Genomic DNA, 22,823 nt, shown 5'->3' with positions numbered 1-22,823 from the left:
CTCTGTCATTGCAATTTGGGCAGCCCCATACAGAGCATGCTGCAGTAATCCAAACAAGAGATGATTAAGGCATGAGTTATTGTGAGTTGGGCCTCCTAGTCCAGGAATGTACACAACCAATGTACAACACAAAACACAAAACTATGCAAAGGCCCTTGGGGACAGAGCTACCATCTACTCCGAGCAGCACCTGTGTATTCAGGAGAACTGCTGTTCAAGAACTAACCAGGTCCATTCCAGCTTAATTGTATGAGATCAGCCAAAATTGGCCGCTTGCTGGGACTTACCTTGAAAGATAACTCTCCATGTTGCAAAGAACTCAGTTTCTAAGGGTGTTTGACTCAGAACCTGGTAACGGTTGTCTAAGCGAGGCACAGTGGGCCGCACCAAAGTATGCCCAAAACGGAAAGCATTGGTAAAGGAGCTGGAAATCCGGGGATCCACAGAGTCATTGTAGCCCCTGTAACGAGGCAGAGCACTAGACTCCCCCAGCAGGGCAGGTATATATTCTGTATAGGTGATTTTCTGGAGCAAAAGGACAAAAAGAAGAATCATGGGCTTATTGGAAGAAAGCAATTAATTCAGGCTAATGACTACTGAATATTAGAGGCAGACGACCAATCTTCCTCAACATGATGCTATGAAGTTTGTTCTTAAATATACATGTTTTGTATATACCTATTTGGCTTCTGTCTCTTTTGCAGGCTTACAACAAGACAGAATACATATAGTCCTTGACCTACAACTGTTTGTTTAGCGACTGTTTGAAGTTACAATGGCACTGAAAAAAGTGACTTATGACCTTTTTTCACACTTATAACAATCGCAACATCCCCATGGTTACATGATCAAAATTCAGATTCATATTTATGGCGGTTGCAGTGTCCCGGGGTAAAGGGATGACCTTTTGCGACCGTCTAACAAGCAAAGTCAGTAAGGAAGTCAGATTCTCTTAACGATCGTGTTACTGACTTAACAACTGCAGGGATTCACTTAACAAACATGGCAAGAAAGGACATAAAATGGAGCAAGCTCATTTAATAAATGTCTCAAGTAGCTGCAGAAATGTTGGACTCAATTGTGATTGTAAGTTGAGGACTACCTGTACTTTAAACTGAGTGCATGGATATTATGTCAGCAAATATAGTATGTGTTAGATTTTAAAGTAACGTGACTGCCCTTGTATACTGTTGCTCTATAATTCCACTGTAAAAATAGGATAAGCTGAATATATTAATAGATAGTAGAAATACACCGAAGGGAGGAGTAGAGGGATAGAAGAAAGAGGGGTAGAGAGGGTGGGAGAGAGGACTGGAGGGAGGGTGAGAAGGAAGGGAGGGAGTGTACTGGGAGAGGGGAGTCGTAGAGGGGGAGGGGAAGTAGGATAGAGGGGAAGGATGGAGGGAAGATGGAAAGTTGGAGGGGGGCGAAAGAAAGGGTGTATGGAGGGTCGAAGAGGTACATTGGGTCTTTATTTTGGGGGGTTTTGTTGACAAGAGGAATGGCTGTGTTTATTGTTTAATGTTATATGACCCCGGTTATGCACAGTATATATGTGACTGTACGAAAATGAAAATGGAAAATAAAAAAACACATTTACAAAAAAAAAAAAAAAATATTTAAAAAAAAGGACATAAAATGGAGCAAGCTCATTTAATAAATGTCTCACGTAGCCGGAGAAATGTTGGACTCAATTGTGATTGTAAGTTGAGGACTACCTGTACTTTAAACTGAGTGCATGGATATTATGTCAGCAAATATTTAAGACCCTTTTCCTAAATCATGGAGCTGGGCTCATTGGGGGAGGAATTATTATCAGACCTAAACTGGTATTAACCAGATTTTTGAAATTGCACAATGCATAAACCTTGTTTGCTTTATAGGAATGCCGACACTAAGTCCCCAGTGATTGTGCACCTTCTGTACCGATGCACTACAACTCCCAATGATCAAACCATGGCAAGGCAAGCTGCTACTGAAGCTTTCTTCTTTTTGGTAACTCCTTTTCCACAAATGTTAGCTGGGAAAGCCTCATTCAGACCTACAAGGAGTGGGAAGCAGGGGTGGGCTCCAGCCTCCATTACTACCGGTTTGGTGCCCAAATTTTTTTGCTCTGCGCGCATGCACATTTGCACTTAATGTGATCTGTGCATGCGCACAACACTAAAAAGGGAATAAAAATTTACATTTTTTCAATGAAGATTGTTCTGTGCATGTGCAGAACAAAAAATCAAGATGGCGCCGCCAAGGATAGAACTGGTATGGCCCTGTGTCTGCCAGAGTTATTATCTATTCAGCCAAACCAGACCGAATAGGTAGGAACCCACCTCTGGTGGGAAACATGCATTAAATCAAAGACTGCTTGAGAACATCTTCTTCACAGTTAAGGTTAGGCCTAACATTGGATGGCTGAAGGCCACCCATAGGGCACCATGTTGGCAAAGACAGTTTTAAAGCAAAGGTTCTCAATCTCGGCAATTTTAAGATGTATTTCAACTTCACAGAGTTGTTGTTGGGGAGAGGGCACATCACGGAGAGAGCATTATGTATGTTATCTCGAGCTCCCAGGGGAAAGATGAGATAAAAATTTAAGGGACGAATACAGATAGTTCTTGACTTATAACCAATTGTTTACCGACAGTCCAAAGTTCACTGAAGAAAGTGACTTCTTATTGGTCCTCACACTTATAACCATTGCAGCATCTGTGATCAAATTGAGAGGCTTGCTTTATAATAATTGCAACATCCCGGGGTCATGTGATCCCCATTTGCAACCTTCCCCACCAGCTTCTGACAAGCCAAGTCAATGGGGGAAGTCAAGATTTGCTTAACAATCATGTGAACTGCAGTAATTTACTTAACAATGGTAGCAGAACAGGTCACTTAACCACCTTATTAGCAACATAAATTCTGATTATAACTGTAAGTCAAAAACTTCCTGTAGATAAATAACTAAATTTAGATGGTAGGTGTCATGCTCAAGTCATTCAGTGTTCCACCCTAATGGTCTTACCCTATAGAAAGAGTGGGGAGCATGGCTGGCTCAGGAATTCTGGGAGTTGAAGTCCACAGGTCACAAAGGGGCCATAGTTCCCCAACCCTACTCTATAGCAGTGTTTCTCAACCTTGGCAACTTGAAGATGTCTGGACTTCAACTCCCAGAATTCCCCAGCCAGCGTTCGCTGGCTGGGGAATTCTGGGAGTTGAAGTCCAGACATCTTCAAGTTGCCAAGGTTGAGAAACACTGCTCTATAGGACTGATTACTCTAGGCTGCACATTTTTAGACATTTTTAGACATTTTATTAAGATTTATTTATTTATGTCACCTGCACGAAGCGGATAAGCCACTTAAACAGAACTGTGCCTTCATTTTATGTTAAAGAATCATGGAACTATTCATCCCCCCACCTGCATCATCGCTCCCACAATTTTCCGGGCCTCCTGATAGAGTTCTTCCCCACTCATTTGTGGGTTCATCCTCTTCAGCTCAGTGGCTATACGGTTGTGCTCCCGCATGAAAAGTGTTTGCAAGGCCATCAACCCTGACATTTCATTAACTCGATTGTCACCTGTAAAAGTCAGCATAAGAAAGCATCATTGCAACAGAGATGTCTTGTTCCAGGTGAGTAGTTCGAACAAGAAGCAGATATTTGTATTCACCAAAAAAGGTACCTTGTGTAAATCTTCTGTAGTGATATGGTTAAGTGAGTGAAGGGAAAGGGTTAATATGTCATACAAATAATCCCAGCCAGCATGCAATTTAGAGGAAGTTAATTTTAGATTCTGCAAGGCTATGTGAAGTTAAGCTAATTCTCAGCAGATCATCCACATTGTCTAGACCAGTGTTCCTCAACTCTAGCAACTTTAACATGTATGAATGTCAACTCCCAGAATTCTCCCACCAATAAGGCTGGCTGAAGGAGCTGATGTTCTTAAAACACTGGTCTAAATGGGAGGAATAGGAAGAATCATTCTCTTGGACTATGGCAGAGATGATGCTATTGGCCACACTAAATTAGGACTTCTCTAGGCTCCCTGACTCCATTTTACTATTACATCCCCACCCAGAGAGAAGAGACACAGAATGTGAAGCAGATGAAGTCACTTCCGGTTTGCTTGTAGGGCCAGTTTAAGCCCTCCGGAGGCTTCAGGGAGGCCTCTGGAGGGCCTCCTGGGGGGGGGGGGGAAGGGGCGGGGGAGGCTGCTTTCGCCCTACCCGGGCTCCTATATAGCCTCTGGAGCCTGGGGAGGGCGAAAAAAGCGTGAAAAAAATGGGGGGAACAACACTCATGCATGCATTATGGGTGCGGCACACCCACGCATGACCCCCCTGCGCTCCCTCCTTATGGCACGCGAGCAGAAAAGGTTCGCCGTCGCTGGCCCATAGCAATCCCTGCAGCCTGAAAAAGCTGATGATTGGGAGGCGCACTTAAACTAAAAGTGAAACTTGCTGTTTGCTCCACAAGGCAAATTTCTGAGAGGCAGATTTTTTTTTCTTGTGCTAATCAGGGTATTTGCTGTTTGCTGCAAGAAGGTAAGTCAATAACTATAAATGCCTATAGAATGTTCAAATTATTAGACTTATTTTTTAAAGACTGCTTTATTATTGTTCTAGACAGCTTAACAAAATGAAGAAGCTTTTTAAAATTAATGCTTGATCTGAAGAGGCCCAATGCTATTATATCTTCTTTTAAATAACAGAGAATAACTATACTTCCAGAAAGCACATCAATTTTAACAGCATCTGTACAAGTATAGTCTGAAATGTAACACTACAAACAGTGTCAATTGTCTGTACTGTTTGCTGTTTGTTGTAAGGAGGCAAATTACTGGGAGGCAGAAGCAGATATTTTCCCCTTGTTTTCCTCCCCAAAAGCTAGGTGTGTTTTATACTTCGGAGTGTCTTACACTCTGAAAAATATGGTAGCTTAGGTTGGTTTTCTCTTTGATTAATTTCCATCTGTTGCTTCTACTCATGTGCTTTGGAGACTAGATTGACACCCTTTTCTTTGTGGCAGCCCCTGAGATACTGGCATACTGCTATCATGTCATCCCTAGTCCTTCTTTTCATTAAACTGAACAATTCCAGCAACCTTTCTTTATATATTAGTCCCCTAATCATCTTTGCTGCAGCCATCTATTCCTTTATCTCTTCCTGCTATCCCTTTCACTAGGTGTGATTTCAGTTTGCAAGAGCAGCCCCAAAGAAACGGTGCACCTTTCAAATAACTTACCTGCCAAAAAACAGGGGATTCTGGCGGTTCTATTTGTTATATTGCAATTTTCCGGAAAGCCTTGGGGAGTGCCAAAGGGGAGAAGGTCAAGGCCTCGATCTTTGAACCTGTTATTCACAGACAGCAGTCCTAGGTTGTTTGTCAAATTCCGTAGCTGCCTTGCCCACGCGTCTTCACTGGCATATACCATACTGGCATCAACAAAGGATGTGAGTGCATTGATCTGGTTGCGAATAGCATAGCCACCGTTGCACGCAGGAGCTGCCCGGGTAAAGGGGATGCACTGAAACTGCTTTTTTGTAGGATCATTGGGTGGGATCTAGAACAAAAAGATGAAGACAAGTTTAAATTCCCAGGTTCAAAAAAACCCCCCCATATTTCTTTTATTCCGTCAAGCAGAGGAATATCCAACGCCCTGCAGTTTTACACAAGTGGGAAACATCGTCATGTTTTTCCCCTTTCTCCCATTAATGTTTAAAAAGAACATACGACACAACAGAGGCATGCTTGGAAAATGTATAAATATGATCCAATTCTGGAATGAATGGGTGATGGGTTGGTGATGGGTTTTGGAATTCAACCCCTATCAGCCCGAGTAAACATAGCCACATAAGTGAACATCTGAAGACCTTTAAGTCCGATCAGAGGTTAGATCTACTAAGCATGCTGGCTCAGCAATGCTGTCTTTTTTATATTTATTTATTAAGAAAATGTGTATGGCTGTCCAACTCATTCACATTGGATTTTGGGGGGGGGGGCTTATAAAGGTAAAATCCCAGTACAAAAACCAATAAGCACCCATGCACGTAATGACAAAAATCAGACCAGCCACTTGATGGGCTACATATGACTATGGGGTCATATGCACACAGAACAATTTACATTGAACAGCGCAGACATGCGTTGCACATGGGTTGCAAACCAGTAGTAAAATCTGCAGCAACCCCCCCCCCCCCTGCCCAAATCCTTATGAATATCACTGTTAATTTAATCATGCTTTCCCCTGGATCTAGTCTTTGAAACAGAGAAGAAAGTGCTGGACTGTTCTACCTCTTCACTTACACGTGCTTAGAATAGACACCAAGGAAGTGGACAGGGAGATTGAGATGAAGATGGAAAAGCAGTACTAGGAAACATTGGAAAGATGAAGAACAGAGGCGGACAAATTTAAGTGAAGATTCAGGAGTCCCCTGCTGATGAGCTTTCCACTTATCCCAAATGTCTATTGAGATTCTCAATCATCCAGGTTACGGTTGTCCCAAAGGGTTTTTTTCAAGAGAGAACTGGATGTTCTTGGTTTTTGAAGACATTTCGCTTCTCATTCAAGATGCTTCTTCCATTCTGACTGAAAGATAGAGAATGGGAAGATTTATATTCCTTGCAGTCATCTGGTCGTTAGCACTCCCTCTGAGAGTCGTTGAGGACATTTGAAGGTTTATGAGTCAGAACAGAAGAAACTTCTTGGAGAAGCGAAAGGTCTTCAAGGAAAAACAAAGAAAATCCAGTTGCCTCTTGAAAAAGCACCATTGGGACACTTGTCCTGAATGTCTCTTGGTAATTGCAAATCCATGCAGAATTAGATACAGAATTTCTCATACCCGGATTGGAAAACATGGCGGCCCTTTCACACAGCTCTCAATACAGTTTATTCCTTTCATGAAGGTGAGGGTCGCCGTTGTGGAAGGTCCAAAATCCAAATCGTGATCGAGCAACTGCCCCCACTGCATAAACATGACTGAGCGGAAAGGATCATCAGTGACGTTCACATTAGGAAAGAAGACGATGTCATTGGATACAGCCCGTGCCTGTTAACCAAGAAATTATGATCAAGAGTGGCAGAGGCAGAAGGAAAGGAAAGGGGTTTGTGAAACCACACCTGGAAACAACTACAAATTGCTACAAGCTAATTTGGGAGAAAGAATTCAAAGATCTACTTGCACAAAGTGCCAATGAAATCATCTAGGCCAATGGTTCCCAATCTAGGACCTGTGGTCCACAGACCCCTGTGGGGCTGCGAGCTCCCCCATGAAGGCTTGATGAAATGTTATGATTTAATTCTTGAGTTAAGCCTTGGGAGTCTGTGCAGTGGTGGGATTCAATTTTTTTTACTACAGGTTCTGTGGGTGTCGCTTGATGCACAAGGCGTGGCTTGGTGGGCATTGCAGGAGAAGGATACTGCAAAATCCCCATTCCCTCCCCACTCCAGGGAAAGAATACTGCAAAATCCCCATTCCCTCCCCCCTCCAGGGGTAGGATACTGCAAATTCCCCAATCCCTCCCCGCTCCAGGGGAAGGATACTGTAAAATCTCCATTCCCTCCCCGCTCCAGGGGAAGGATACTGCAAAATCCCCATTCCCTCCCCACTCTAGGGGAAGGATACTGTAAAATCTCCATTCCCTCCCCTCTCCAGGGGAGGGATACTGCAAAATCCCCATCCCTCCCCGCTCCAGGGGAAGGATACTGTAAAATCTCCATTCCCTCCCCTCTCCAGGGGAGGGATACTGCAAAATCCCCATCCCTCCCCGCTCCAGGGGAAGGATACTGTAAAATCCCCATCCCTCCCTGCTCCAGGGGAAGGATAATGTAAAATCCCCATTCCCTCCCCGTCCAGGGGAGGGATACTGCAAAATCCCCACTTCTTCCCAATCAGCTGGGATTCGGGAGGCATAGATGGGGGCAGAGCCAGTCAGAGGTGGTATTTACCAGTTCTCTGAACTACTCAAAATTTCTGCTACCGGTTCTCCAGAACTGGCCAGAGCCTGCTGAATACCACCTCTGGGTCTATGGCCACAAAAGGTACTTAAAGGGGTCCGTGGTGAAGAAAATCTGAGAACCACTGCTCTAGGAATCTCCTTCTTGATGAAACAAAAAAGAGAGGAATGATTTCACAAAGTCTTCAGGCTGAAGAATTAAATACAAATGGCTGGCATTCTGGAACTTCCTTAAAAGCAGTTAACTAAAAGGATTAAAGAAAAAGGTTTACCTAATTATATATTATCTAACCTTATTGTATTTTATTTTATTAGTATATCAAATATATTGTGTGCTAATTATTGTGTGCTAATTATTACTTTAGCTATTAGAATTTCAGAGGCCTGCAATAGAACATTTCAATCTGAAGTCCTTCTGCTCAGCATCCAGTCAAATAGTCAAGTCTTATTCCAGGGTTCTTTCAATCTGTTTTGAGAAAGCTTCAGTAGCCTGCAGATCGGGGTGAAATGCTACCAGTGCGCCCGAACCAGTAGTAGAAAATGCTACTGGTTTGCCCAAACCAGTAGTAAAAAAATGGCATGGCACAGCTGATTGTCACACAACTGATCACTGGAGCTACCAGTTTGTTTGAACTGGTAGCATTTTTTAACGTTCCGATGATCATCTGTGTGACGATCAGCTGTGCTGCGCGAATCACGCGGCACAGCTGATTGTCCCACAGCTGATTTTTGGAAGTACAGGTTCGCCTAAACCGGTAGCATTTTTTTTACATTCCGACAATCAGCTGTGCGACAATCAGCTGTGCCGCACAATGCACTTTTGGTGCGCATGCATGTGCGAAGCGAACCGGTAGCAGACTTCAGAGCATTTCACCCCTGCTGCAGATGCTGAACAGATGAAATCATCATGAGATTGTCTGGATGCTTATTTCTGCCCTCTTGTTTATTTTTCCCTTAACTGTATTGTTTCTCTCCTAAGGCTTACAAAATATGTTTATGGGCCAGTGCCAACAATGTATTCAACCCCCAGATCTCTACTCTTATGCCGGATTAGCAATTCAGTTGACAAGCACCTGAATTTTGATCATATGACCATGGGATGCTGCAACGGTCATAAGTGTTGTAAGCCAGTGGTCCCCAACCTTTTTATCGCCGCAGACCAGTCAGCCTTTGATAATTTTACCGTGGCCCGCTGAGCGCGCGCAGGGGTAGGGGGGCGTTGTTCTGCAGCGATCATGGCCCCCAGCCATTAATGTCTAAACTGCTGCAAGATATACTTAAATATTGATAAAATGTGAGGGGGTGTACTCACTTCTGTGATATCTATCCATCCATGTCTGTCTCTGTCTCTGTCTCTGTCTCTGTCTCTCTCTCTGTGTATGTATGTGTGTATGCGTGTATGTGTATATATCCTCTATCTATCTATCATCTATCTATCTATCTATTTATCTATTTATCCATCCATCCATCCATCCCTCTCTATCTATCAATCACCTATCCACCATCTATCTATCTATTCTAGCTGGCTGGGCAATTTGGGGAGTTGAAGTCCAAAAGTGTTAAAGTTGCTGAGATTGAGAAATGAGGACGAAACAAAAGGGAAGAGAATGAAACAAGGTCGTAGAGAGAGATTGCAAAATGAAAGGGCAACTTCTCTTTTTATTTCCTTCCACCCCCACCACTCCCACCACCCCCACCGTGCCTCTCTGGCAATTGGCTGCCCAGGAGGTGGGGAGGGGAAGATGTTTCACAGACAGCTGCCACCCGCCCATCTCTCTCTCTCTCTCTCTCTGCCTCCCCATCTGACCTCGGCTGCTCCACGGCAGAGACCCCAGAAGGCAAGCAAAAAAAAAAAAAAAAAGGGCTCAGGAGTGGGGGAAGAAAACAAACCCCATCACGTTCCTATCTGTGAAAGCTCCCCGCTCCCTTCCTGGGCAGCCAATTGCCAGAGAGGCAGTGTGTGTACGTGTGTGTGTGGGGGGGGGTTGGCAGCCCGCGGCGCGCCTAGTCCGCTGTGGAACGCGCTGCCACCCGCCCAGCGCTCTCTCTCTCTCCCCCCCCTCCAATCTCCCGCTTCTGCTTCGACCGGCCAGCAACTTGTCCCCGCTTGCCCAGGGACTGGCCTCTGATTGGCTGGCGGGGAGAAAGCCTCGCCAGGGAAGGAGGCGAGGACTCCGCGGTGACGTCATGGGAACGGCGCCCCCAGGTAGCGGCGAACCGAACGCCCTCCGTCTCCACGGGCTACCAAGGCGGCCGGGCGGGCGGCCGGGGTGGGAGTGGGGTTTGGACCGGAGAGGCGGCTCTCGGGTTCGAGTCCTGGGGTTGATCTCAGGCTGCGCGTGTGGGTGAAGAGGCAGCAGGGATCATGGCCCCCGGCCGCTGCAGCGATCATGGCCCCCGGCTGCTGCGCGGCCCGGTGCCAGGTACTCCACGGCCCGGCACCGGTCCGCGGACCGGGGGTTGGGGACCACTGTTGTAAGCAGTCAATATATGAATGATGGTCAGTTGAAGATTAACTGCATTTCAAAGACAACACAGCTAGCATCCTGACCTAGTAGGAAGTGATCATAATAAAGTTATCCAGATTGGTTTTTCAAAGAACATACCAACGCCATGCTATAAATGACACTGTGTCTCCTTCTTAATTGGTCTTGTCTTTAAAATATAATAAATAGACCAAAGGCCTAAATTGTGGTTGTGATTTTGTTCAGGGCTGCTCAACAAGTTGGGAGCCTGGTGTTTGCATCCTTGATATATTTAAGTTATATCTCTAAAGTTTATTTAAGCGAGTCAGGATTTGACCCACAACAAAGTCTTTATCTTTTCATTCGCAAAAGTATAAGATACGATTCTTGCCAGTTTCATGAAAATCCCACTCTATTCCTGTTTTCTATTGCTGTAGCTAGTGTACAAAAGCACCAGATCATTTATAGGCCTTAAACTCTACCTGGATTACTTCTGCTCTGGCAGACAAATTTAGGAGTCCTTAGTTCATTTCTGGCTACAATACTTCAGTTACATTAATTATTCCATTTCTCTAATCTCCTTGCCTCAACTCTTGGTTTCTCTCCTCCCCTTCCAGTTGTTTTTCTCCCTTAAAATCCTGGATCCTTTCCTCTGTTCAAACTACACATGTCCTGGAATTAGAGAGAAATAAGGACTATATCTTACTGAGGGCAGAGGAAATCCAAAATACAGCTTCGTTTCTGTCCAGCCACGGGGGAGATCGATGCCATCTTCATATTCTTGAGGCAGCCACCTGACATATGGACGGTTGCTAGCCCCCAAAGTAGGAATTCTCCTGCAATATTTCATTAAACCCCAAAGTTCATTTAGAAGAGAGTTTTTAAAAGCAAATAAGACTTGGTTTACACACAGTACTGACCCTTAAAATCCAGCAATAAAGCTCAATTGCATTCACACACGTTGCGGCAAATACAGCATCCATATCCTGATTAAATGTTGAGATTTAGTTCCAGAAGAAAGTCCAATACAGGTAAGTCCTCGACTTATGACCACAGTTGAATCCAACATTTCTGTTGCTAGGTAATAAATTTGTTAGGCGAGTTTTACCTCATTTTAGGACCTTTCTTGCCACCCTTGTTAAGTGAATCACTGCGGTTGTTAAGTGAATCTGGCTTCCCCATTGGCTTTCCTCGTCAGGAGGTCACCAAATGTAAATTACATGACCTGGGACACTGCGACAGTCATAAATATGAATTGGTTGCCAAACATCTGAATTTTAGTCACGTGACCATGGTGTGTGTGTGTGTGCTGCAATGGCTGTAAATGTGAACAATGGTCATAAGTCACTTTTTTTCAGGGCCATAACTTTGAATGGCCACTAAACAAACTGTTGTAAGTTGAGGACTACCTGCATTTGGATTCTTATATGTTGAATTACAAACCGAGAGAGAAAAGATGCCGGGGTAATCAGCTTCTTCCTGAGCATGGTTATACTAGCAGACCTCTTGGGTAGGGTTTCCTGCCTAAGCAGGGGGTTGGACTAGAAGACTTTCCAACTCCAACTTGGTTCCTTCCAACTCTGTTATTCTATATATTCTATATCTTGGCAATGGGCATGATTTGGCTCTCACTTTCCAGGAAGCTTCTTGAACTTTGTTGTCTAGACCAGTGTTTCTCAACGTTGGTGACTTAGTCCACAGGACTTCAACTCTCAGAATCCCCCAGCCAGCACAGCTGGCTGGGGGATTCTGGGAGTTGAAGTCCACAAGACTTAAAGTCGCCAACGTTGAGAAACACTGGTCTAGACAACTACCCTCTATTCTATCCTAAATAGTCCAAAGTCACCCAAAATTGGCAGGTGTTGACTTCTATTGCCAACTCCATTCTACTGTAAACCTAACTGAACAATAATAGCTGTTCTGTAGGGAAGAAGGCTGATCATGGAGAGCCAACTAGACCAGGGGCGTCAAACTCAAGGCCCGCAGGCCGAATCAGACCCACGGGGTTCTTAGAACTGGCCCACAGAGCCCCCCTGAGAACAGCAAAGGACCAGACCAAAGATGCCTCTGCCAGTGAAAATGGAGCTCAGGAGGGCTGCGTGCGAACCTCCCAAGCTCTGTTTTTGCCAGCAGAGGGTTGCAGGAGCTGTCCCAGATGAAAACGGAGCTTGTGAGCCTGTTTTTGCTGACAGAGCGCTTGGGCCAACATAGGCGCCGCTGATATGAGTGATGTCAAGCTGGCCACACCCACCTTGCCCCACCTCCCAAGGTCAAACACAACCCTGAGGTAACCCTCCATGAAATTGAGTTTGACACCCTTGAGCGAGACTGACACTCCACGCCTGAAGAGAGTTTGTCCCTGATTCAGTAGCTGATTTTATTCATCATGCTCAGCTTTAGTTTATTTAACCTTAGTTTGTGGGATAAAATTCAACTGGTTGAGTTGGCAGAACACATCTAGTTTGTAAGTGCCAACTTCAGAGATCGCACATTCTGGAGAATTTCGCAATGTTTTATTCTTTGCCAGACCATACCATTCTCATCAGTTGAGGGCAGCCCTAATGTCTTCCAGGACTAAATCTCCCAGCAAAAAGAAGTGGTTCATGCCATTCTAGATATGGTCAAGTCCCAATGACCTCACTGTTGGAGTGCAAGCTTCCATGGGGCAGCCTGGTGACTTTCCTATGCCTTCCCATCATATCCTCTTCAGCACAATAGGTTAGGACCAAACCAGTAAGTTTCAAAATGCAGAGCATATACTCTTGCACGTGCAATAGACCACGGGTCTCAAACTCGCCACATATTGTTGCTGTCACATGATGTTTTTCCCCTTTGCGGAGCTGGGGTGGGCCTTCACGCAATGCATCTGGCCTGCAGGCCGCGCATTTGATACCCTGTAATAGATTCTATTGAAAGTGCAGGAAGATAACCTGTGAAGCAGGCAGCTTTTGAAACCTCTTATCACCAACAATACACCAGCACACAATAGATACAAACTCAAGGTAAACTGCTTCTAACTCCATTGCAGAAAATACGACTTCAGCAACAGAGTGGTTAATGCCTGGATTGCTCTACCTGACTCTGTCGTTACATCCTCAAATCCCCATAACTTTAACCTTAAGCTGTCTACCGTGGACCTCACCCCATTCCTAAGAGGAATGTAAGGGGGCGTGCATAAGCACACCAGCGTGCCTAACTTCCCTGCTCTACTCTCCGCATTTATTTGTACCCATTTCCTGTATTCTTATTCATGTTTATTCCCATTCCCGTTATCTTGTACATGTGTGACAAATTAAATAAATAAAATAAATGCTTGGTCATTGGTCAGAAACTGATGCTACATTTTCTGACTGTTTTGAGATGAATAACGGATGAAAACTAATGTAAATCTTAAACGAAACATCACTAACCCTAAACCTAACCCCTAATAGTGTCTCTAAAACTTAAGATATGATCCTGTTCACTTTGCAGCCATTAGCACTTAAAATCAATTAGACTAGGATCTTAGCCATCAAAACATTGTCCGTTTCTATTCTAGAATCATACAGGTTATTGCATTCGCCTGTAATGGTCCGGTAAGGGCTCTTCTCATCACATTGCTTTGGAGGGGTCTCTTGGGAAGCACATCCGCTTGCCTTGTAGATAGTTTGCATCTGGGAAGGGGAGAGCACATCTGTAGGAAAACAAAAGGATTTAGACTTCAGGGCTGCAAAAACAACAGAAGAATGCAAGACTAGAGTCACTTTCCTTCTAAATTATACCTTAAAAACCGAAAGCAGGATTTCTGTTTTGTAAGGATGAGGGAATCCAGAAGGTGAAAGTCTATGGAAATTCCCAGTCATCCATGTCATGATTGTCCCAAAGGTGCTTTTTCAAAAGGTAACTGGACTTTGTTTTTTCTTGAAGACGTTTTACTTCTCATCCAAGGTGCTTCTTCACTTCTGAAGAACTGAAGAACAGAAGTGAAGAAGCTTCTTGGATGAGAAGCAAAATATCTTGAAAAAAAACCCCAATGTCCAGTTGCATTTTGAAAAAAAAAAAGCACCTTTGGGTCAAAAGGTGAAACATTTTCCTTTTTTCAGAGACGTTGGATAGATATTAAATACCATTCATAGCAGCTCCAACCAATCGCTCTACAGTAATCAGTAACTTAGTGGTTGCATTTCTAAAACATGCAAAGCTTGGTTAATTTTAACTGGTTCATTTTTTTGGTCTGTGCTTAGCAGGTTATGTGGCTTCTTTAGGAGTCAAGGTATTATGCAAATTCAGAAAATGGGTTATGCATTCAGTAGCCAAGTTAAGCATACTGTTCAACAGCAGCCATCTTGAAGTCTTCAAGTCAATCTGTTGCTCAAGGTAGGATCTGCAAAGCAGAATACAAGTATAGCATCTCTGAAGCATGCCTGCTTGGGTGGTCCTTTAAATGACTTTAAGGTAGAAGAGCCCACCACTTCCCATCACATGATCTTCCATTGATAAGCAGCTCTTCCAGGGTTGGATTGTTTTGAGTTTTTTTTTTGTTTTTTTGTTTAGTCCCCAATCTCTTTCTTTTTAATTTCCATCCATTGATCTGAGTTCTACCTTAGAAACAATTAAGAACACCCTAATCTAGCTTCTACTACTAATTTGAAGATCTTCTTCTCTCTAAATTTAAAGATACCCACCCCCTTTGTGTAATGTTGATAAATAGAAGTTAATTTCTAACTTCCCACCATTTTAACTATTCTTCTCTGGATCATCTCCAGTTTCCCAATGTTTTTCTTAATATGTAATTCTCTTGTATGCTTTGATAAAGGATTATAAAGGTAATCTTGATATAATTATAGGTATATCAACATTAAGGTTTCTTTCTGCCATACCTTCCACATATTTGTTTATTTGTTTGTTTATATTTCATATTTCTAAACTGCCCATCTCCCTCAAAGAGGGCTCTGGGTAGCTTTTTAATTGAGTCTTATGTATTATTATGCAACTGAATCTATTTAACATCATAAAACTATTGAAAATGATGAAAAAAAAGGGTCTTCCTGTTTCATGGGAGGAGATTTGAGAAAAACAACAACAATCAAAGCATTCTCTGAAAAGATTTCCCATGAAATTCTCATGAAGACAGATGCTTCCATAAAAAATATTAGCTTCACACAAACAATCATTATCCACATCTTTTTCGGTTACCCCACCCAACCATCAACTGACATCTAACATAAAATGATTAAATTCTTAGATTAAAAAAGCATTTCTCTTTTGCTTCCTCTTTGAAAATGATTGGACATGAACTCTGCGGTCAAAATGAATGAGTAAAACTGTCAATTCAGTTTCTTCTCAGTTCCTCATATTTAGTTTATCATGCTTCTACAAGTTTGATATTTTTTTAAAAAAATAGATTGCAGGCATCTTTTAACGTATTTTTCTGCACATTTCCCCAAACCATAGTTTTTATCTATAATTTTGACAAATGCACATTGTTTTTGCAAAACTTCTCTTAATAAATCTGTATCTATCTTTCTGAGAGTGAGTGTATTTTCCTGCAGAGTATCCCTTCATATACGTAGGTTTGTTTTCCACTAGGGAAACTGTATTGCAACAAGAAGAGAAGGGTAAATGTTAAAGCATACCGTAACCTAGTTTTCGTGAGGTGGTAATGCGTGAGGCTGCATGCTTTTGAGCACCATTTGATATTTTAAAAGCTTATACTATAAACATTGGGGTTGGAGTTTTCAAATTGAAACACTCAGCATTAGCATTAGTTTTGATCTGTCTATGATAAGCTAAGTTATTGCAGAGGTTATGTTGGTGCAAATAGCAAAGAATGTAAATTAAGCATGGAAGAAAACCCAGCATTTTATTTCCCCTACTTTTGGTTACTTTTTGGTTACTTTTGGTTACTTTTTCCTGCCCACCTAAACAGTTCAAAAGCATGCAAATGCAAGTAGATTAATAGGTATCACTCCGTCTGCCTTTGATGTATAGCTATGCTGGCCACATGACCACAGAAAATGCCTTCAGACTATGCTGGCTCCCTTGGCCAAGAAACGGAGATGAGCATTGTGCCCTAGAACGGACATAGCAATAGCAATAGCAGTTAGACTTATATACTGCTTCATAGGGCTTTCAGCCCTCTCTAAGCGGTTTACAGAGTCAGCATATTGCCCCCACAGTCTGGGTCCTCATTTCACCCACCTCGGAAGGATGGAAGGCTGAGTCAACCTTGAGCCGGTGAGATTTGAACCGCCGAACTGCAGATAGCAGTCAGCTGAAGTGGCCTGCAGTACTGCACTCTAACCACTGCGCCACCTCGACTCGACATGACCAACAAGGAAAAAATTGCCTTTACTTTTGGTTAGTGTGTTAGTTCAAAGTATGCAAAATACCTGTGATATTGAATTCCTGAGGAAATACATCCTGCAGCTTCTCTTTCAAGAGGTCCAAGGTCACCAGCCTATAATGAGCAGCTTTCACATGCAACCGAGTTTTTCCTATAGGTTGTTTGAAAGAGACTAGGATTTCTGAAGGGCGCACTGTCTCTTTCTTTAGTTTTTCTGCTAACCTGGTGAATCGGAAAATGCCTATATCAAGATCGCAGAATAAAAGTTTTTCCAACCCGCAAGGTGTGTGTATTTGTATTTCCCTTTATTTGTATGCCGCCCTTTTCCCTGGGGGGACTCAGGGCGGCTCACAGTTCAAAAAAAGGGGGGGGGAAGGACAAACAATTTCTAACATACAGACAATACATCATTATTAAAAACGCAACAGTCACACAATTCGAGTGGGGTTAGAATCTTAACCCCAGGCCAGCTGGGACAGCCAGATCTTTAGAGCGGCGCGGAAGGACTGGAGGGTGGTGAGGGTCCGAATCTCCACGGGGAGTTCGTTCCAGAGGGTCGGAGCAGCCACCGAGAAGGCTCTCCTCCGGGTAGTTGCCAGTCTGCACTGGCTAGATGATGGAATTCGGAGGAGGCCTAATCTATGCGATCGTATCGGTCTAGTGGAGGTAATTGGCAGTAGGCGGTCTCTCAAGTGTTACAATTACCAAGCCAAGGATGCTAACTTGAGAGGCAGAGATTGTTTTGTATTATCTAATGAAATCTAGGGATGAACTAGGGCTCCATAATCCTAATCTAATACTTTACAGTTCTTCGTGTTAATCATTCGCCCTTTGATTTCATCCCATTGGCTAAAATGAATATTGTCATCTTGCTTTTGCAAGGCTTCTGTGCCTTTAATGACACACAGGTATGCCTCTTTGTATTTTTTATTCCAATTGTATACTGCCAAATCAATGCCATACCATGACATTTTCCATCACAATGAAAAATAAAAAATAAAATTCAAAAGCTGCAGCGAAACATGCACAGTAAAGATATGAGATGAAAACACGAATAGGCAAACTACTGAATTAGTTTGTACGTGGCAGAAATATCCATGTTTTCCAAATGAAACAACAGGACACACTGCCTGAACTTTTGTCTGTACATTCACACAGAGAAGTCATCCAGCAAACAATGCAGTAAATCTTCACCAAGCAGAGCAGACTGAAAAAGGCAAAAATAAACCTGGCTTCTGGAACCTTTACGCAAATTCTTACCATTTTTGGGTGTATTCATAGGCAGCATCAACTAATTTCTTGGCTTCTTCCACATTCTGCAGAAGGATTCGAGTATCCAGTTTCTTTGCAGTGTCTAAAAGAGATGCTTGGTTTGGATTTTGTTGAAGGAGACACTTCAATCAAATCCCACAAAAACAAACTAATGAGAATATAGCTTCCCTAACCTGGTCCCTAATCTGAATTCCAACAGTTGTATTCCAGCATATCAAGAAGCCACCAGCTTGGAGAAGCCTGATGTAATACTAGTATTATATTTCATTAAGTACCGTAATCATCTATTAAAACTGACTCTGTGTTCACACAGTATTTTAAACCTTGTCAGTAACTAATGTTATGGATGGGTACCTGAGATCTACCAGGAAAAGCTTAAACAGGTCATGCCTGTGTAAGAGGTTCTTTAGGCAGGGATCTCCAACCTTGGTAACTTTAAGCCTGGAGGACTTCAATTCCCAGAAGCTGGCTGGGGAATTCAGGGAGTTGAATCCACCAGGCTTAAAGTTGCCAAGGTTGGAAACCCCTGGTTTAGGGTGCATATCTCTTGGTGGCCCTTCTCTATACTGTTGTTGTCCCCAATTCGGGTCTGAGCCTGGTGCCGAAGCCAATGATGGACTCCAGACACGAGGTGCAGGTTTTCTGATTGCTTTTTATAGGAGTACTCCAAGGAAAAGGGTTCCTAGTCAAAAGGCCAAGAACCAAGAGCAAAGGGTTAAGAAAGCTTTATACATTTTCACTAAAGGAGAAAGCGGGACAAGGTGAAATAATAAGAAATATCCTCTAATAAACATTTTAGCAATAATTCTACAATTTGTTCTATTGGTCTATGGCTGTCCCTTTCCTAAGCCTTGGCTAATGAATGCCCCAGGAGTTAACTAATAGACATTTCATTTGCTGCCGACCATCTCCATTGCTAACTTTTGGCTGAGGACTGCAAGTTGTCTAATTCTTGTTACTTTTATCAACTTTCTAACTACCCATAATTGCTACATGCATATTTCCTGTTGATAAACATTCTTTGTTCTTGTCAGACGGACACACACATCCCAATTACAGTCTTCCTGATTTACTTTCAAGTGTGTGCCATGACCTTGCTTTAGCATCCAGCCCATCACTGTGGTACCACCAAAGATTTGGAATAGCCTCTAAACATGAGTGTCGGTGGAGGGAACGTGTGATGGCCCATGTGTCGTATGCTTTCATGCCAGTGATGCAAATTATATGCATTTTTTCACGTGATATGGCATGTATCAAAGCCGTCATTTCCACAGAAGTGCTCTTATGCACAGACATCATCTTGGCAACTATTAGAAATGTCTGCTTCCAATGAGAGTTGTCTGTAAGGGAGATCAAAATAATCAAGATAACAGCCACACAATTGAGAGTTGAAATCTACAGGTGTTACAGCCACCTATCAGAAGGCAGCCATCAGAAATACTGCCTTAAGGATATTTGGCAGGCTTGTGAATGTCCACCAAGAAAGGAAATACAGACTGAATTTTTGCATCCATTCAAATGTTAGCAAATTATCCTTAAATGACCATGGGTTGTTTTTTTTCCTGCTGTAGTGAGTTGTTGCAATCAAACCACTTGGGAAATTGCATTTGTTCCGGCAGCTTGTTCTTAAATGATGAAATATTTAGGCTACAAGTGAGGAAACATGCAGACCTCGATTTTAAAAAAGTAGTTCTGAAGTGAAAGACCTTACCTTTTAGAGAAAGGTTATCTGCTTCTTGAGGCTTTACTGCTGTTAGAATACCCAGAAGAACAAAGACAAGCCTCAGGCCTTGAAGAAAGCAGAGGGTTGATGTGAGTTACTTGCAAATCATTTGGGAAAGTAATCTTCAATTGTCCAACTGAATTTTAATACGAATTTAGATGGTCAGAAGCCAGTTACTCCAGATCAGGGATGTCAAACTTGATTTCATTGAGAGCAGCATCAGGATTGTGTTTGACCTCAGGGGGGACGGGACATGGTGGGTGTGACCAACTAAATATTACCTATGTCTGGGGCGCCTTTGGTCGCCCAAGTGATCTGCCAGTGAAAACGGAGCTCAGGAGCCCGTTTTCACTGGGAGAAGCACTGCGGGGCGGTCCTTTGCTGTTTCCAGGGCAGCCCCACCACCCAGATCTAAGTACCCTGTGGGCTGGATCCGGCCCCAGGGCCTTGAGTTTGACACCCCTGCTCTAGATCCACAAACTTGGACAGGACAATGTCTGGGTATAAAAATGCTTGTCCTAGATCTGGAATTTTCTTTCCTTCCACCATTCTAATTTTTTCCCCTTCTGCTAGGAAAAATCTGGATCATCCATGGGTGATAGCAAATGGGGTGGTCACCTATTTTCTCCAGCCCAGATAGTGTAATTATATCCCTCTTGAAAAATAGAAATTGATATAAAAATCCCAATCCCCCTTTATAAAAACACAAACAACAGAATTGTATTATATAGGGTTTTCTTGATCCATTTCCGCCTTTCTTTCCATCTCTCTCCATTGTTTCTTCATTCAATAGCAAGGGGGAAAATCAATTTATGTACATTAAAGTGCATGTTTGATTTACTCTATTTCTCCTTCCTCTTTGTCCCCAGACATATGAAAGAGAAAATACCCAAAGTTGTTGAAATCATTGCCACGGGAACTAAACTTTGAATGACCATGAAACAGATCACAGGAACTGAAAATGAGGAGGAAAATCCTAGGGCTGGTGGATGTTTAGGGCCCTAAAGAATTCAGAGTAAATGCATTTGGCAAAATAGAGCAGTGGTTCCCAAACTTGGCAACTGGCTGGAGAATTCTGGGAGTTGAAGTTGCCAAGTTTGGGAACCACTGAAATAGAGGAAAGCTCTGTGAGAGAGTCATTTTGGGGACAGCAGCTGTCAATCACAATCACAGTCACATCCAGAAGAGCACGCTGTATATGCAATTTATTCATTCTAGATAATTTTTGCATTAATGGGGTAGAACAGGGGTGTCAAACTCATGGCATCACATTGTCATCACATGATGTATCGTGAATCCCCCCCCCCCTTTGCTTGAACAGCTTGCCTCCAGAAGTTGTGAATGCCCCAACACTGGAAGTCTTTGAGAAGATGTTGGATAGCCATCTGTCTGAAATGGTATAGGGTTTCCTGCCTAGGCAGGGGGTTGGACTAGCAGACCTCCAAGGTCACTTCCAACTCTGCTATTGTATTGTATTGCTAAAACAGGGGTGACTGTGGCCAACATGTGATGCATTTGGGCTGTGGGCCAGGGGGGTCTACACTCCTGGTGTAGAACATCCTCATAGGCTCACCCAGCCATGGTTGAAGTCAAGTAAAGCTCTGACCACAGTTACAATTATTGTGAACCAATTATGATAGGGTGATGGTAGGAGGAGCCTCCTGGAATGACTTTGTAGAGGGAAATGGACAGCTTAAAAATTTAATAAATAGAACAAATAACTGCAGCTCGCTCTATAAATTGCTATTAGACAAAAGAGTGAGTCATGTTATTTAGCCATAAAAATATCAAGGAAGGTTACATTGTTCCTCAAAAACCGAATGCAAAGTTCCCAAGCCTATAAAATTATAATAAATAATTTTATTTGGTAATTGTAATTGTGCCAAAGGAAAAGTTAAATATAGACTTTTTGTTGTTATACACTAGAAAACTCACTCCAGAAATATTTAAAATATTAACACTTTGTACCTATGATCATCTGATAAATATTCACAAAAGCTTGAAATACAAGGTAGTTTAGCCTTAGTGGCATGTAGATACTTTGTTTCTATCCCATTTGTGAAACTTATGTAAAACTCAAAAGCCTGCAATCAGCCCTGATTGAGCAAAGCTGATGCAGTGGGAAAAAAGACTTCTTTTTATACTGTCACTTAAAGATGCAATGGTTCTGTTTCCCACTGTAGTTTTCCTAGTCAAAACAGAATGACTTCATCCAACGTGATGCTCTCCAGATACATTGAATTACAATATGCACTCTTTCTTATCTATCAGAATAGGAGCTGTAATGTAACATATCTGATGACCCTCCAGTTGAGGAAGGCTAAAATAGGGAATTTTACTAGTTAAGGAGATCTAATATAAAATGGAAGGAATGGAGAACATTCAAGTCTATAAGATAGTTTCTGAGCAATGCACTAAGATAATTAATTTTAAGAAGCATTTCAAAATCACTTACTTGCCATCTTCTCCAGTTGTGACCTTAGATGCCTGGAAATCAACTATTTTCTGGAAGATGGGAGGAGCCATTTACAACAGAAAAGTCCCACCCCTTTTCTTTTCCCCTCCTTTTTAAGACACGTCCTACTGCTAAAACATATGAAGAGGGGTTGCAGGAACTGGGCATGTCTAGTTTAATAAAAAGAAGAATTAGGGGAGACATGATAGCAGTGTTCCAATATCTCAGGGGTTGCCACAAAGAAGAGGCAGTCAAGCTATTCTACAAAGCACCTGAGGGTGGGACAAGAAGCAATGGATGAAAACTAATGAAGAAGAGAAGCAAGTTAGAACTAAGGAGAAATTTCCTGACAGAACAATTAGTCAATGGAACAACTTGCCTCCAGAGGTGGTGAATGCTCCAACACTGGATGTTTTTAAGATGTTGAATAATCATTTCTCTGTAGTGGTATAGGGTTTCCTGCCTAAGCAGGGGGTTGGACTAGAAGACCTCCAAGGTCCCTTCCAATTCATTAAAAATCTAGAGGACTAGTGGAAGAAATCAATTTCTCTATCTCTGCCTTTCTGCTATTACAATGGTCAGAATTTTGCAGGCCAGATTTGGTGGCCTATTTTCCCCCAACCTGGCATGTTTTTG

The 22,823-nt window shown here is 42.7% G+C and overlaps 1 protein-coding gene across 1 annotated transcript in view; it reads right to left on the bottom strand.

Annotated features, from left to right (window-relative positions):
* Positions 1–22,238, bottom strand: part of MPO (myeloperoxidase) — a 35,409-nt gene extending 13,171 nt beyond the window's left edge. The window contains exons 1-10 of the mRNA XM_032217102.1: positions 22,188–22,238; positions 19,721–19,798; positions 17,998–18,091; positions 16,784–16,959; positions 13,959–14,085; positions 11,119–11,248; positions 6,834–7,040; positions 5,236–5,554; positions 3,410–3,570; positions 288–525 (exon numbers count right to left, since the gene is read on the bottom strand). Of these exons, the coding sequence (XP_032072993.1) occupies positions 288–525; positions 3,410–3,570; positions 5,236–5,554; positions 6,834–7,040; positions 11,119–11,248; positions 13,959–14,085; positions 16,784–16,959; positions 17,998–18,091; positions 19,721–19,798; positions 22,188–22,194 (1,537 nt within the window). The 5' untranslated portion in view covers positions 22,195–22,238. The remainder of the gene's footprint in view (positions 1–287; positions 526–3,409; positions 3,571–5,235; positions 5,555–6,833; positions 7,041–11,118; positions 11,249–13,958; positions 14,086–16,783; positions 16,960–17,997; positions 18,092–19,720; positions 19,799–22,187) is intronic.
* Between the last annotated feature and the right edge of the window lie 585 nt (positions 22,239–22,823).

Source organism: Thamnophis elegans, chromosome 4 (assembly GCF_009769535.1).
Source record: "Thamnophis elegans isolate rThaEle1 chromosome 4, rThaEle1.pri, whole genome shotgun sequence".
Classification (NCBI taxonomy): Eukaryota; Metazoa; Chordata; class Lepidosauria; order Squamata; family Colubridae; genus Thamnophis; species Thamnophis elegans.
The sequence above is the reverse complement of the archived record's forward strand: the minus strand, read 5'-3'. Positions and strand labels throughout refer to the sequence as shown.